This window comes from Zalophus californianus, chromosome 10 (assembly GCF_009762305.2).
Source record: "Zalophus californianus isolate mZalCal1 chromosome 10, mZalCal1.pri.v2, whole genome shotgun sequence".
Taxonomy (NCBI): Eukaryota; Metazoa; Chordata; class Mammalia; order Carnivora; family Otariidae; genus Zalophus; species Zalophus californianus.
Window position 1 is genome coordinate 88,224,094 of NC_045604.1, and position 14,192 is coordinate 88,238,285.

Consider the following 14,192-nt stretch of genomic DNA (forward strand, 5'->3'; position numbering starts at 1 on the left):
GTCTTACAGCTCACTGATCAAAGTGATTAGCATGCTAACTGGGATGAGATCAATTTATGCTCAGACCAAGGCTGAGCTCCTCCTATTCCTCTGTCTCTCCTATACCTTTAGGTTCTCTGAGGCAGTCTTCATCTTGGTCTTCTGGCCAGAAACTACCCTTTACCATGGGTGCTTGCCACTCAAAGTTCAGAAGCACTTGAGGTGCTCCTCCTTACTGCATTCCCTGGTTACTCTTTATGGTTCACTCACTGAAAGGACATGACACCTCTTAGTACTAATGCAATACACACCACATCCTTCTCTCCCCTTAGTATGTCTTGAAGTCCAGTTCTGATTTTGAAAGCCCTATGAGACTGTTAAAAGTGGTGCATACAAAAGAAATTCTGGTGCATGCTGCAATATGGGTAAACTTTGAAGATATTTTATGCTGAGTGAAATAAGCCAGTCACAAAAGGACAAATACTGTCACAATGAAGTGACACCTATATGAGGTACCCAAAGGAGTCAAAGTCGTAGATACAGAAAGTGGAGTGGTGGTTGCCAGTGACTGGGGGGAGGAAGGAATAGAGAGTGATTGTTTAATGGCCATGGATTTTTAGCTTGGGAAGATGAAAAAACTTCTGGGGATGGATAATGGTGATGGTTGCACAACAGCATGAATGTGATTGGTGCCACTGAACTGTACAACTAAAAATGGTTAAAGTGGCAAATTTTATGTTGTTATATTTTATCACAATTTTGCCACCCTCTCCATAGTAGTAGCAAATCACCCCAGGGAATACCTTGTTAGGTAAGTACTGTGATTTTTCTGATTTTACAGATGATAAGGAGCTATAGGTTAATTATTTTGCTCAAAATTTTACAGCTTGTGAGAGTGTTAGGATTTGAACTCAAACAGCCCTACTTTAGATGCTGGGTTTCTCAATTACTATAATCTACTGTTTACACCATGAGGAAAGGATTACAGTCATTTTGAATACTCCTAATGCCTAGCATAGAATATGGCACAGAGTAGATATTAAATAGGAAATTTTCAGAATTATAATTTGTAGGAATTTATCTGAGAGCCTATGAGAATAATAATTGACATTCCAGATTTACAGTTTACATCTTTCTTTGCAAATGTGGGGCTGCAACCTATTACATTTTGCATCTCTATCATCTAATACTTTCATACATATTAGAAGACCATCAGATGTGGATATAATGAATTAATATAAAAATAAGAGAAGACAAGTATTTATTTCAAGTAGTTATCTTTCAGGATTGATAAAAAGAGTAAAACAATGAAGTAATCCTTTCACTTGACTAAATTTAACATTTTTGCCAGGTGATGTAAGTTTTTGAAATGTTTACTTCCTTCTTAGAGCTGAAATTCCATTCCTTGCGATAAAATGGATTTGTTGTGGCTCAACCAATTTGCGGTCCTCCTCTGGAAAAATTTCGTTTTAAAGGTAAGTGGAGGTGTCTGTGGGAAATGGTTGTAAAGGCTAATGAACCTGAAGGGGAGAACTTTAAATAGCTTTTTCCCTCATTTTAGTGTATGGGTTTTTGTTTTGTTTTGTTTTGTTTTTGTCCCTTTCATTCTGTGGCTTAAGGGAGCAATTCTAACTCTGAAGAGTACCCATGGGATAAATCAAGAGAATAGATAATGAAACGTGGCAAAAGGTGAAAACGACAGGCTAGTGAGCCATTCGTATTGTAGAACGGAGCTGAATAATATGTTTAAATTGTATACATGTGTATGCACTCGTAGATTCACACACACACACATATACACAGACTCTTAATTATCACAGTCACTTTGTTTCTTTGCAGAAAAGGAAGATAATTTCTTTAATTGTGGAAATCTTCATGACGGTCTTCTTCTCTCTACTGATTTTGCTTCATCGCAGAAATATAAAGAAGACGTTTCAGAATGTTACTATTTTCAGGCCTGTTCCTTTGATGACCCTGCCTGATTTCTTCTTTAATAGGAGCTATGTATATGAATTAGCTTATGTGCCTTCTAAAAGTGTTGTGGTAAAAAATATTACTGAGATGGTGAAAGAGACGTTAAATACCAATTTTTCAGGTTAGAAATTGTGATGTCTAAAATGTTTTTTGTAGGGCGCCTGGGTGGCTCAGTTGGTTAGGCGGCTGCCTTTGGCTCAGGTCATGATCCCAGGGTCCTGAGATCAAGCCCTGCATCAGGCTCCCTGCTCAGCGGGGAGCCTGCTTCTCTCTTTTCCTCTGCTGCTCCCCCTGCTGGTGCGCTCTCTCTCTCTCTCTCTCTCTCTCTCTCTCTCTCTCTGTCAGATAAATAAATAAAAATCTAAAAAAAAAAAATTTTTTTTTGTCGCATAATTATTAGTTTGTTTTTGAAGAGACATACTTCAGTGACCATAAACTTGTGTATTAATCTCCTGAATGTAACATTATGAGCTCTGTAACATAATATCAAACATATTCTTGGCATAATCATAAACAAAATACACTACTTAAAATTAGATGATGGAATTATGTAATTGTAAATCCTCTTTGTCTCTGACTGTGTTCTTAAATTAGGGTGAGCACCTGATAGCGTGCCAAAGGGACACAGAACCTCAGGATGACTTGAGTAGTTTCTTTTTGGATGCATGCATAAACTCTACCTCGAGATCATTAATTTTAAACATTGTAGTGAAAATATTAAGTGTGATATATGAATGCATTTGAAAAGAAGAGTAAAGCAGCGTAGAATTATACCAAAACAATCCTTATCTCCTTATACTCGCCTGCCTCTGCATCCACTTTCTCTTCTCTGTCTCCAATGTTAAAAACACTGTCAGAATTTTGGTAAGCATCTCTCCCATCTTGTCTCATGCTTTTACACATGTGTGTGGGTTTGTTCTGTTATATACTCATACAGTCATGTTTTTTTCCCCTCATTTTAAGGGCAGGGCTTTGAGATGGGAGGGTAGGCTAGATGCTATCTATTTACTTTGCCATCTTAAAAACCATCATTAAAAAACAAAATGTTACATTGTATAACTTAATGCAAAATTCATAGAAACCACGAATCTCCAAAGAACATTAGTGCTTGTGATGGGCTGAAAGTTACCTTTTAAGTATCCCTTTATGTGGAGGTGGAGGACAGAGGACTGTTATGGGAAAGTCTAAGAAGCATTGTTATTTTGTCCTATTGCAAGCCCTCATGAGAAAGTGTGTCTGAAGACTGCAGTAGAGATCTGATGGGTTGAAAGTCTATGGCGGCATTTGTTAATGTCTAATACAGTAAAGTGCTCATTTAAAGGGAAGGAAGCTGAGAGATTTTCCTTCTCTTGATTGGGCCTGATTACCTTGTTATAGTTTCTGTGGAACCAACTCTAGCAAAATAGCTCAGTGGATATGAGAGGATATGTGTAAAAGCCTTCATTTGGAAAGCTCCCATATTCAGATTTTAGTGCTAGTCTGAAGACTTTTTTAAAGTCTAACTTTTTTAAAACAACTATTCACTAGAAGCTTTTATTTCTTTTTTATTTTTTTAGGATTGTATTTATTTATTTGAGAGAGAGGGAGAGAGCATTCATGGGCAAGTAGGGGGAGGGGCAGAGGGAGAAGCAGACTCCCAGGACCCCAGGATCGTGACCTGAGCCGAAGGCAGACACTTAACTGACTGAGCCACCCAGGTGCCTCTAGAAGCTTTAATATACCACCAATTCAAGTTCAGATAGTATAGTATCTGAATAGCATAGTATAGTGTATCTACTATTAGTATAATTGTGATTAGAAAGCTGGTGTTCGGTAAGACTTTGATGTTGGTGTTTGATAGCTTGGTTTAATCAATACATAGTAATAATGTCTGTTAAAATCTGTGGTAAAGAATTCTTCAGGATTATATAGTGCTGTACTTTGAGCACAATGATCTGGAAGGGCCCCTATCCACACACACATAGTTGATTTTGAAAAATTTCAAACCTATGGAGAAAATGCAAATATGCTACAATTTACCAAGTAACATTTGCCACATTTACTTTTTTATTCACCCTCTATACACACACATATATATGCACATATATAATATGTATGTTAAGTATGTAAAACTAAAAGAATGTATATAAAATTACTGGATTTTTTTTTTGGCTGAACCATTGAGAATAAGTTGCATTCATCGTGACACATCACCTTCAAATGCTACATGTATCTCCTAATAAGGACATTCTCCAATATAACCTTTACAATTATTATATCCAAGAATTTTAAAATTGATACAATGATGTTATCTAATATACAGTCAATATTTATATTTTCCTAATTGTCCTAATGAGGTTCTTTAGAGCTTTTTTTTTTTCTTTTTTGTAATCCAGGAGCCAGTTAGAGATTTTTTTTAAGATTTGTTTATATATTTATTTATTTATTTAGAGAGCATGCACCAGTGAGTGTAGTTGGGGGAGGAACAGAGGGAAAGAGAGAATCTCAAGCTGATTCCACTTCTCAAGTGCAGAGCCTGACTCGGGGCCTGATCCCAGGACTCTGAGATCATGACCTGAGCTGAAACCAAGAGTTTGACACCCAACTGACTGAGCTACGCAGGCACCCCCCAGTTAGAGATTTTTAAATATTCATTGGGGTTGACAAACTTCTTTGTAAAGGGCCAGATAGTAAATATATTAGGTTTTATGGGCTATATAAGTTTCTATCAAATATCCCTTTTTTTTTTTTTAAGAGCACTTTAGAGATGTAAAGAACATCCATAGCTCATAGGCCCATACCAAAACAGACTGTGGGGTAGATTTGACCTGCACAGGACCATAATTTGCTGACCTCTGGCTTAGGATACTTTCTTAGGCTGCTTTTTTTTTTTATTACGTTAATCACCATACATTACATCTCAGACTGCTTTTGTTTTTGTTGTTTTGTCTTTAATAACATTGATAGTTTTAAAAGATTAGGCCAATTATTTTGCACAAGGCTTCTTAATTTGTATTTGTATGATTGTTTCCTTACATTTAGTTTCAATTTGATCATTTGTGTTGAAAATATTACATCTTTCTTATAAGATCTTCTTAGTGAATCACTTTTGGAAGCATATTACCAGTTTGTTCCTCAATTGGTGATATCATGCTTGCTCATTTTAGTCAGATGGATTTCCACCAGACTTTCTATTGTCAAGGCAGTTTTCCTCTTTGTAGTTTATAAGGAATCTGTCATTCTAAGAGCACTTTCAGCACCCTAGAAGCTTCCTTTGTGCCACGTGGCAGTTATGACTCCCCCAAATTTAACTACTATTTTAACATCTAACACCATAGTTAGTTTTGCCTGCTTTTCACCTTATGTAAATGGAGCTATTCACTATTGTCCCATTATAGCATTCTGGGTTATATACGGTACATATTATATAGTTTTTATGTGTGTGTTTTACTTAGCATTATATTTGTAAGAGTCATCCAAATTGTTGTATGAGGTCATAAATCGCTAATTTTCTTTATAGTATCCCATTATATTAATATTATGCAATCTGTTTATCTGTTTGTTTTTGATGAACATTTGGGTAGATTCCAGATTTTAGCTATTATGAGTAGTGTTGTTATGAACATTTTTATAAGAACCTTTTGATGAACATATATACACCTTTCTGTTTGGTATATAGCTAGGAGTGAAATTGTTGGGTCATGAGGGATGTAACTATTTAGATTTACAGAGACGTATGAGAGTTTCAGTTCCATATCTTCACCAACACTTGATATGTTCTATCTTTTGACAGGAAGTAACTGATAAAGGCATTCTTGTCTTGTTCCCTGTCTCTGGAGAAAATTTTTCAATATTTTGCCATTGAGCAACATATTTATTATATGTTGTTTGTAGATGTTCTTTATCAGGTTTAGATAGCTTCTTTCTATTCTTAGTTTGCTAAGAATTTTTTTAAAACCAGGAATTAGTGTTAAATTTTGTCAAATGCCTTTTCTCTATCTATTGAGACGGTGATTTTTCTTATTTTTGTTAATATAATGATTTTTCAACTATTAAATCATCCATCCATTTACTTGGGTTTATTCTATGGATTTTATTTGCTAACATTTTGTTAAGAAATTTTACATGCATGTTTAAAACTTTATTTTTAAAATTTTATTTATTTATTTGAGAGAGAGAGAGCAAGAGAGAGACAGCATGAATGGGATGAGGGGCAGAGGTTGAGAAGCAGACTCTCCCCTGAGCAGGGAGCCTGATGTGGGACTCGAACCCAGGACTCCAGGATCGTGACCTGAGCCAAAGGCAGACACTTAACCAACTGAGCCACCCAGGCAGCTCAAGACATTAGTCTATTTTGTGTTCTTTGTTCCATGAGTTGTTGAGAGTATACTGCCTAATTTCCATGCAATTGGAATTTTTCTAGTTATATTTTTGTTATTGGATTTAGCTTGATTGCATTGTGTAGAGAACATATTCTGAGTGATGTAATCATTTGATGATGATGATTTTTGATCCTAAAATTGTCCCAGACTTAGCCAGTGGGTTTTTTTTTTTTTTAAAGCAATGTCCTTTTGATGTATGTTTGTCAGCTTTTGAGCACTTTCACTTTCTAACAGAACTAGCTGTTCAGGCTGAACACATTGTACTTTCTCTGCCCCAGAACTAGATTCAACCAATGGAGCTGTCTTAATTCCTCTTTTTTTAGGGATGGTATTAAGAAACTAAGAGGTGGGAAAAATAAGACACAGAGAGAGAGAGAAACAAAACCCTTCCCTTGCTACCAGTTTCCCTTCCTGAAGGCACCAGTAGGGAGGTCACCACTTAACCCTCCACTTATAAGTGGGTCAGAATTGGCCTCCTGTTTCCTTCTCCCCTCAGGGCCTGATGGATCTTCGTAAATGTGCTCAGGGTGTCTGTCTCCCCACAATAAAACATAGGGAAAAACAAGTACTAGGTGTACCTATTACTACTGGGGTGTCTTTGCGTCTAGACTCTTTTAGTAGGATTTTTTTTAAATCATGATTTTATGTTGATACTCTCAATGCCAGCCCAACAATATAGGCCTCTTGTTTTTCTTCTCCCATTGTATATTTGTACCTCCTTTCTCTCTCAGAGCCCTAGATCTTAGCAGCATCAATGTACTCATTTGCCCAATCCTATAGAAAAGTATTTCTGAATTACTTACATTATGTACTACTGGCCTAACACACTTAACACCATTTCTTTGCCATTCTTTTTCTTCCTAGACTATATTCAACTAGGGGTATATGTCAACATACTGTGCCTAAAATTCACTTGGGTTAATTCTTTTTCTTCTTGTGGTTGTTATTAATTTAATATCTATTTAGGATTCACTTATGTTCTTATTAAGTTTTAGTAATTATACCCCTCTGTGTTGATTTAATTTTTTTTGAGTATGTAAAAGATCAACAATAAACAAAAGTCAAACCTGTATTAAAATGTATAATTAGATAACTGACATTGCCTCCACAATCACTTCTAACCTGTTCTCATCCACCCTCCCACCCATAGGTAACCAATACTGTTAGTGCCTGATTTATTCTTTTTGTGTTTCTTTTGGTATAAATACTGTTTCTACATGTATGCATGTATTTCTGGGTATGTGTGTGAATCTGTGTGTGTGTGTCTATATATTTTTCTCTATATATTTCTTATACTCCTTTCTTAGACAAGAGCATACTATATACACTCTTCTATAGTTTGGTTTTTCTTTCTGGTAATACAGTGGGATGAAACTCATCTTTTTTTTTAAAGTAGGCTCCTCACCCAGAGTGGAGCACATGCAGGGCTTGAACTCACAACCCGAGATCAGGACCTAAGCTGAGATCAAGAGTCGGACGCTTAACCAGCTGAGCCACCCAGATGCCCCAAAAGCTCATCTTTTAATACACCTTGTTATTCACCCATTGTGTTTCCACATAAATTTTAGAATTGGCTTGTAATTTTTCATAAAAATTGTTTGGATTTTTTTGAAATATTTTATGTTATTAGCCAGTTTTATTTTTATTTTATTTATGATTGACATAAAAACTGTGTATATTTAGGTCATATCAAATGGTGTTTTGATATACATATACCTTGATTATCACAACCAAGCTAATTAACATATCCATCAGCTCACATAGTTACCAGTTTTTGTGGTGAGAACTCTTGAGATCTATTCTAGAAGATTGATATTTTATTATGTTTTGTTTTATTTAAATCCAAGTTAGTTAACAAATGTTTGGATTTTTACTAGAATTACATCGACTCTTATGTAGTCAATTTTTACAGAAGAGACATCTTTACAGTACAGCTCTTTGCACATGTTATGTAACTTTGTTTTAAAAATCTTATTTCTCGGGGCACCTGGGTGGCTCAGTCGTTAAGCGTCTGCCTTCGCCTCAGGTCATGATCCCAGGGTCCTGGAATCGAGCCCCACATCCAGCTCCCTGCTCCGCAGGAGGCCTGCTTCTCCCTCTCCCACTCCCCCTGCTTGTGTTCCCTCTCTCACTGTGTCTCTCTGTCAAATAAATAAAATCTTTAAAAAAAAATTCTACAGTTGTTTTCTAGAATACAATTTATTCTGCAATTATTTTTTGAAATATACCTTCGACAGAAATAATTTTGACACTTATTTCCTTCCACATTTTTTTAATCACTAGGTTTCAAACTACAATTGAAAAGTTCCCTTGTCACAGTTAACCTTAATATACAGTTATTGTGATGATTAAATATTGTTTATAATGTGTTCCAACTTTTATAAAACACAAGAATTTTTGTGTACCCCAGATATCCATTAGGTCAGCTGTAATGTCAGTGTTTGAGTAATAATGTTTTAAAATGTTCTGTGTTATGACAGGATTATGGTATTCATGGTACAGATAGGGATAATCATTAGACATTTTCCATTTATGTGTTGACTTACTGAGATTTTTCTCTCTGCAGTTCAAGGCTTTTCTTCAGAAGCACAGTTTGAAAAGTACATTATGTATGAAAAGAAGCCTATGGTTCATGTGCTGGCTGCTATTGTATTTGATCATGACTTCAAAAACAGCGATGACGGTTTGCCACTTAAAGTAAGAAATTTTTGTCTAAAGGCTTTATATGTTAGGTTTCAGAGATTTAATGAGATATAGGTAACCTCCCCATTTTATAAATGGGAATAATTGTAAGTTGCCCAAGATCCTAACTACTAGTATATAAAGAACAGGGATTTGAATCTTGTGCCAACTTATTTTAAAAATATTTATTTATTTGTCAGAGAGAGAACATAAGCAGAAGCAGCAGCCGACAGAGGGAGAGGGAGCCTCCCACTGAGCAAGGAGCCCGATGCGGGACTCGATCCCGGGACCCTGGGATCAGGATCTGAGCTGAAGGCAGCTGCTTAACCGACTGAGCCACCCAGGCATCCCTGTGCCAACTTATTTTAATACCTGTGCTTTTAATCATTACATTATACTGATGTGTACTGGTGAATAATGTGAGGAGAAAACTGTTATCTGCTACCTTATGGTATATATTCAGAAAATAGAGTAACAGGAACTTTAGTAAGGATATTCACTTTACTAATCTTCCTGGCCAGGCAGATGCTTCCAGTCTTGCAAATGGTGGTTAAGAAAATAACAGTGTAGCTAGGTAAAAAAGATGGGTATCAATGTCTGTTCCCTGTTTAAATACCTTCTGGAATTTCAGATAGTGCATATCTGTAATATGATATTTAAACTTTTTAATGAGCTAATTTTAAGTGTAATTGCCATTCTAACTTTGTATCTGAAGTGACTTTTATAACAAAGCTATTATTACATGAAAGTTAAAAGCAAAAACACCTCACAAGGAGTTTTTATGATGCCCTCTTATTAGAACAGGCCACCTGCTGCTTATTTTTGCTTTGGTGAATGCCTCCTTTTTTGTACTTTGTATCATGTTTTAATGTATTTGTTTTATGTCTCCAAAGAGGTAATTGGAGGTAATCTTTAACTTTCAGAATTCTTGATTATCACTGGTGGTGTGAATGGAAGCTTCTGTAACCCCACCAGTAACTCATTTGGAGTTCCTTGAAATGTTAAAGTTTGGCCTTTCAATAAAAGGCATATATATATATATATACACCAACAGAGGTCCCAATGTGAAAGACTTCTTTCTTTTGTGTGAATTGCCTAATTTCTCTTCTAAATCTCTAGTATCAGCTTTTAGGGTTTTCCAGGTTGCGTCAGAATTAGGACAGACCCCAAGGAAGACTCAGATAACATTCCTCAAGGAGAGAAAATGGATAGTGTTGGCACTTTGGTAACTTGGTGTATCTCTTTAGCACATGTTAGAGATGAGCCGCCTAGAGTTGAGGGAAATGATCAAACTATAGTATTTATGCACAGAGCCCAATCCTATTGAGGATCCAAGTGTTTGCTAATAGAAGGAAGGAAAGAGAAAGGAAAATCACTGGCAGGACAGTAGGTCACCTTTCTTTCTCTTCCGTCCTCTCTTCACTTTCCCCAGCTATGCCTACTTTACACTAATTACTGCCTCAAAAGCATATGCTGATGGTGATACAGGTTCATTGGTATATGTAGAGCCTCTGGCTCAAATGTCAAATAACTTTGGTGTAGTACAAGCTTTGTTTTTGTTGACAGTTCACTGTGTCTAGCATTAGAATGGATACCTGACAAGATTTTCCCCAGGTGCCTGTTCTCTTTTTCCACAATTTATCAAACGAAATTTCTTACCTGTTTTGTGAGTCCATGACCGCCTGTACTCTCCCTGCACCAAAACCAACTCTTCTGGAACTTAGCTGATTTTCCTGGGCAAGACCTATCTCTACCATAGATAGCACAGTGATCCACTAGGAATGCAGAAAAGACCATGTCACTGTGCTGCATAAAAAGTTCCAGGGATTCTCCATGAACAGGTCATCAGTGACCTGTTTTCTGAAGAGCCCTTCAGCCTCGTGTTGCCTCTTCTTTCTTCGAACTTCATGCTCTAGCAATCTCAAACCAGTAGTAGTTGTATGTCCTGTGTGGTCTCTTGCTTCTCTGCCTTTGATCTCTTGCTTCTCTTTCCTTTTGATGCTCTGCCTGTCCTTTTTCTGGGGTAACTCTTACTAGTAATTTCTATAAAACTCTTGCTGTAACTACCTATGCAAAGTCTTCCCTTCTCTCTTCTGTGCTCCCTGAACACCTCGTTAGTTCCTCGAATTCAAGAATTGTATATTAATAATACTTAAGCATGCTGTAGCTACTTAAAATGTTGCTTTTGAATTACTGAATTATGTGAATGTTTGCCCAGACATGGTGCACCTGCCTGTTGCTTCTCACCCCACTGACTTCTCTTTTCTGCCTCTACTGACCTTGGGCAACTGTAGCCTCTTGCTTTGTCAGGCTACTCAGATCTACCATAACTTACCCTGAAGTTGGCTCAGCTCTCTAGATACATCATTTTCTTTTCATGTAATATCTAAAATATGCAGCATTCTACATTTAAATTTTATTATCGCTACTCTTATTATATCTGGGCTTTTTCCTTTTCTGTTATTCACTTTTTGAAGAGGGAGACAATCTTTACCATAATTGGCTAACATAATAGGAAAGAAAAGTAATAGAACTGTTTGAGGTCTCACCGAGTTAGACAAGCCAGTTGTGGAGATAGAAAAATACATTTGTAATGATCAAGGTAGCACTGTTGGCGTCTTTGTAACTCAGAGACAAAATGCCTGAAGATGATAGAACAGAGATGTAAATTTAATTGATTTCTAACTTTGACTATGATTATGGCACATGAGGCTTGCTGCTTGTCCCTTGTGTCAGTGGTACTGTCATTTCTTATCATTTAGAATCCTGAATTGCTCACTCTGTCCTCCAAACACAAATTTTAGCTTTGTATTTTCTTTTCCTTTCACTGCTCTTACTTGCTTTTTATTTATTTTATTTTATTTTTTTAGAAGATTTTATTTATTCATGAGAGAGAGAGAGAGAGAGAGGCAGAGGGAGAAGCAGGCTCCCAAGGAGCAGGGAGCCTGATGCGGGACTCGATCCCAGGACTCTGGGACCATGACCTGAGCCGAAGGCGGACGCTTAACCATCTGAGCCACCCAGGCGCCCTCTTACTTGCTTTTTAGTGTTCATTGGTCTTACATGTTTGTTTTCTATTGTTTATTCTAGGTAAAATATCATCTGCGTTTTGGTGCAGGTACTGAGAAATCTTCAAATTTACTAAGCTCCTTAAAAGATACTGGATGGAATACACATCTTCTCTTTCCAGAGATACCTTCTCTAGGACCCAGGAACCTAGTTGATGATGATGGAGGAGATCCTGGTGAGCAGTCCTCCAGCCTACTTACATTAATATTTTGGTTGCAAGCTAGTAGTCATATCAACATGTATGGATCATTTTTTTCTATGAGTGAAAAGTTTATTCATTGTGGCAGTACCTTTTTAAATTTGAGTTTTTATTGTAGAAACAAGCATATAGAAAACCTTATGCATTTGAAAAATATCTTCCTTAAAACTGTAGATCATTTCCTGAACGTTATCAGTGTGTATCCTTGCATTTATATAGTCTTAGATAGTAAAAGTTGGCTCTGCTGACTTAATAGACACATTTTCATAAACTAACATTGCCTACATATTTATGGTTCTAAATTGTTTTTTTTTTTTAATTTAAATTTTGGTTAGTTAACAGAGTGCAATATTGGTTTCTGGAGTAGAATTCAGTGATTCATCACTTACATACAATACCCAGTGCTCATCACAGCACGTGCCTTCTTTAATACCCATTACCCATCTAGCTCATCCCCCACTCACCTCCTTCCATTTGTTCTCTATCCTTAAGAGTCTTATATGGCTTGTTTCCCTCTCTCTTTTTTTTCTTTTCCCCCTTCCCATATGTTCATCTGTTTTCTTTCTTAAATTCCACATGTGTGAGATCTTATGGTATTTATCTTTCTTTGACTGACTTACTTCACTTAGCATAATATACACTAGCTCCCATCCATGTCATTGCAAAAAGCAAGATTTCATTCTTTTTGATGGCTGGGTAATATTATATATACCACATCTTCTTTATCCATTCATCAGTCCATGGACATTTGGGCTCTCTCCATAGTTTGGCTATTGTTGATAATGCTTCTATAAACATCTGGGTGCATGTACCCCTTCAATCTGTATTTTTTTATCTTTTGGGTAAATGCCTACTAGTGCAATTGCTGGATCATAGAGTAGTTCTGTTTTTAACTTTTTGAGGAACTTCCGAACTGTTCTCCAGAGTGGCCACACCAGTTTGCATTCCCACCAACAATGCAAGAGGGTCCCTCTTTCTCCCTATTCTCGCCAACAGCAGTTGTTTATTGCATTGTTAATTTTAGCCCTCCTGAAGGTGTGAGGTGATATCCCATTGTGGTTTTGATTTGCATTTCCCTGATGCTGAATAGACGTTGAGCATCTTTTCATGTGCCTGTTAGCCATCTGGATGTCTTCCTTGGAAAAGTGTCCATTCATGTCTTCTGCCCATTTCCTAACTGGATTATTTGGGTTTTTTGGGTGTTGAGTTTGGGAAGTTCTTTATAGATTTTGGATACTAACCCTTTATCTGATATGTCATTTGCAATATCTTCTCCCATTTTGTAGGCTGCTTTTAGTTTTAGTTGATAAAAAGCAAAAGCTTTTTATCCTGATGAAGTCCCAATAGTTCATTTTTGCTTTTGTTTCCCTTCCTCCAGCAATGTGTTTAATAATAAATTGCTACTGCCGAGGTCTAAGAGGTTTCTGCCCATGTTCTCCTCTAGGATTTTGATGGTCTCCTATCTCACATTGAAGTCTTTGATCCATTTTGAATTTATTTTTGTGTATTGTGTAAGAAAGTGGTCCGGTTTCATTCTTCTGCATGTTGTCCAGTTTTCCCAACCCTATTTGTTGAAGACACTTTCTTTTTTCCACTGGATATTCTTTCCTGCTTTGTCAAAGATTAGTTAACCAGAGAGCTGAGGGTCCATTTCTGGGTTCTCTATTCTGTTCCATTGATCTTTGTATCTGTTTTTGTGCCAGTACCATATTGTCTTGATGACTACAGCTTTGTAAGACAGCTTGAAATCCAGAATCCTGGTACCTCCAGTTTTTTTTTTTAAAGATTTTATTCATTTATTTGACAAAGAGAGACACAGCGAGAGAAGGGAACACAAGCAGGGGGAGTGGGAGAGGGAGAAGCAGGCTTCCCGCTGAGCAGGGAGCCCGATGCGGAGCTCGATCCCAGGACCCTGGGACCATGACCTG

The 14,192-nt window shown here is 36.9% G+C and overlaps 1 protein-coding gene across 1 annotated transcript in view; it reads left to right on the forward strand.

Annotated features, from left to right (window-relative positions):
* LOC113932779 (ATP-binding cassette sub-family A member 3-like) overlaps positions 1-14,192 on the forward strand; it is a 192,146-nt gene that overhangs the window by 16,505 nt on the left and 161,449 nt on the right. The window contains exons 2-5 of the mRNA XM_027612191.2: positions 1,368-1,454; positions 1,819-2,074; positions 8,881-9,011; positions 12,087-12,240. Of these exons, the coding sequence (XP_027467992.2) occupies positions 1,395-1,454; positions 1,819-2,074; positions 8,881-9,011; positions 12,087-12,240 (601 nt within the window). The 5' untranslated portion in view covers positions 1,368-1,394. The remainder of the gene's footprint in view (positions 1-1,367; positions 1,455-1,818; positions 2,075-8,880; positions 9,012-12,086; positions 12,241-14,192) is intronic.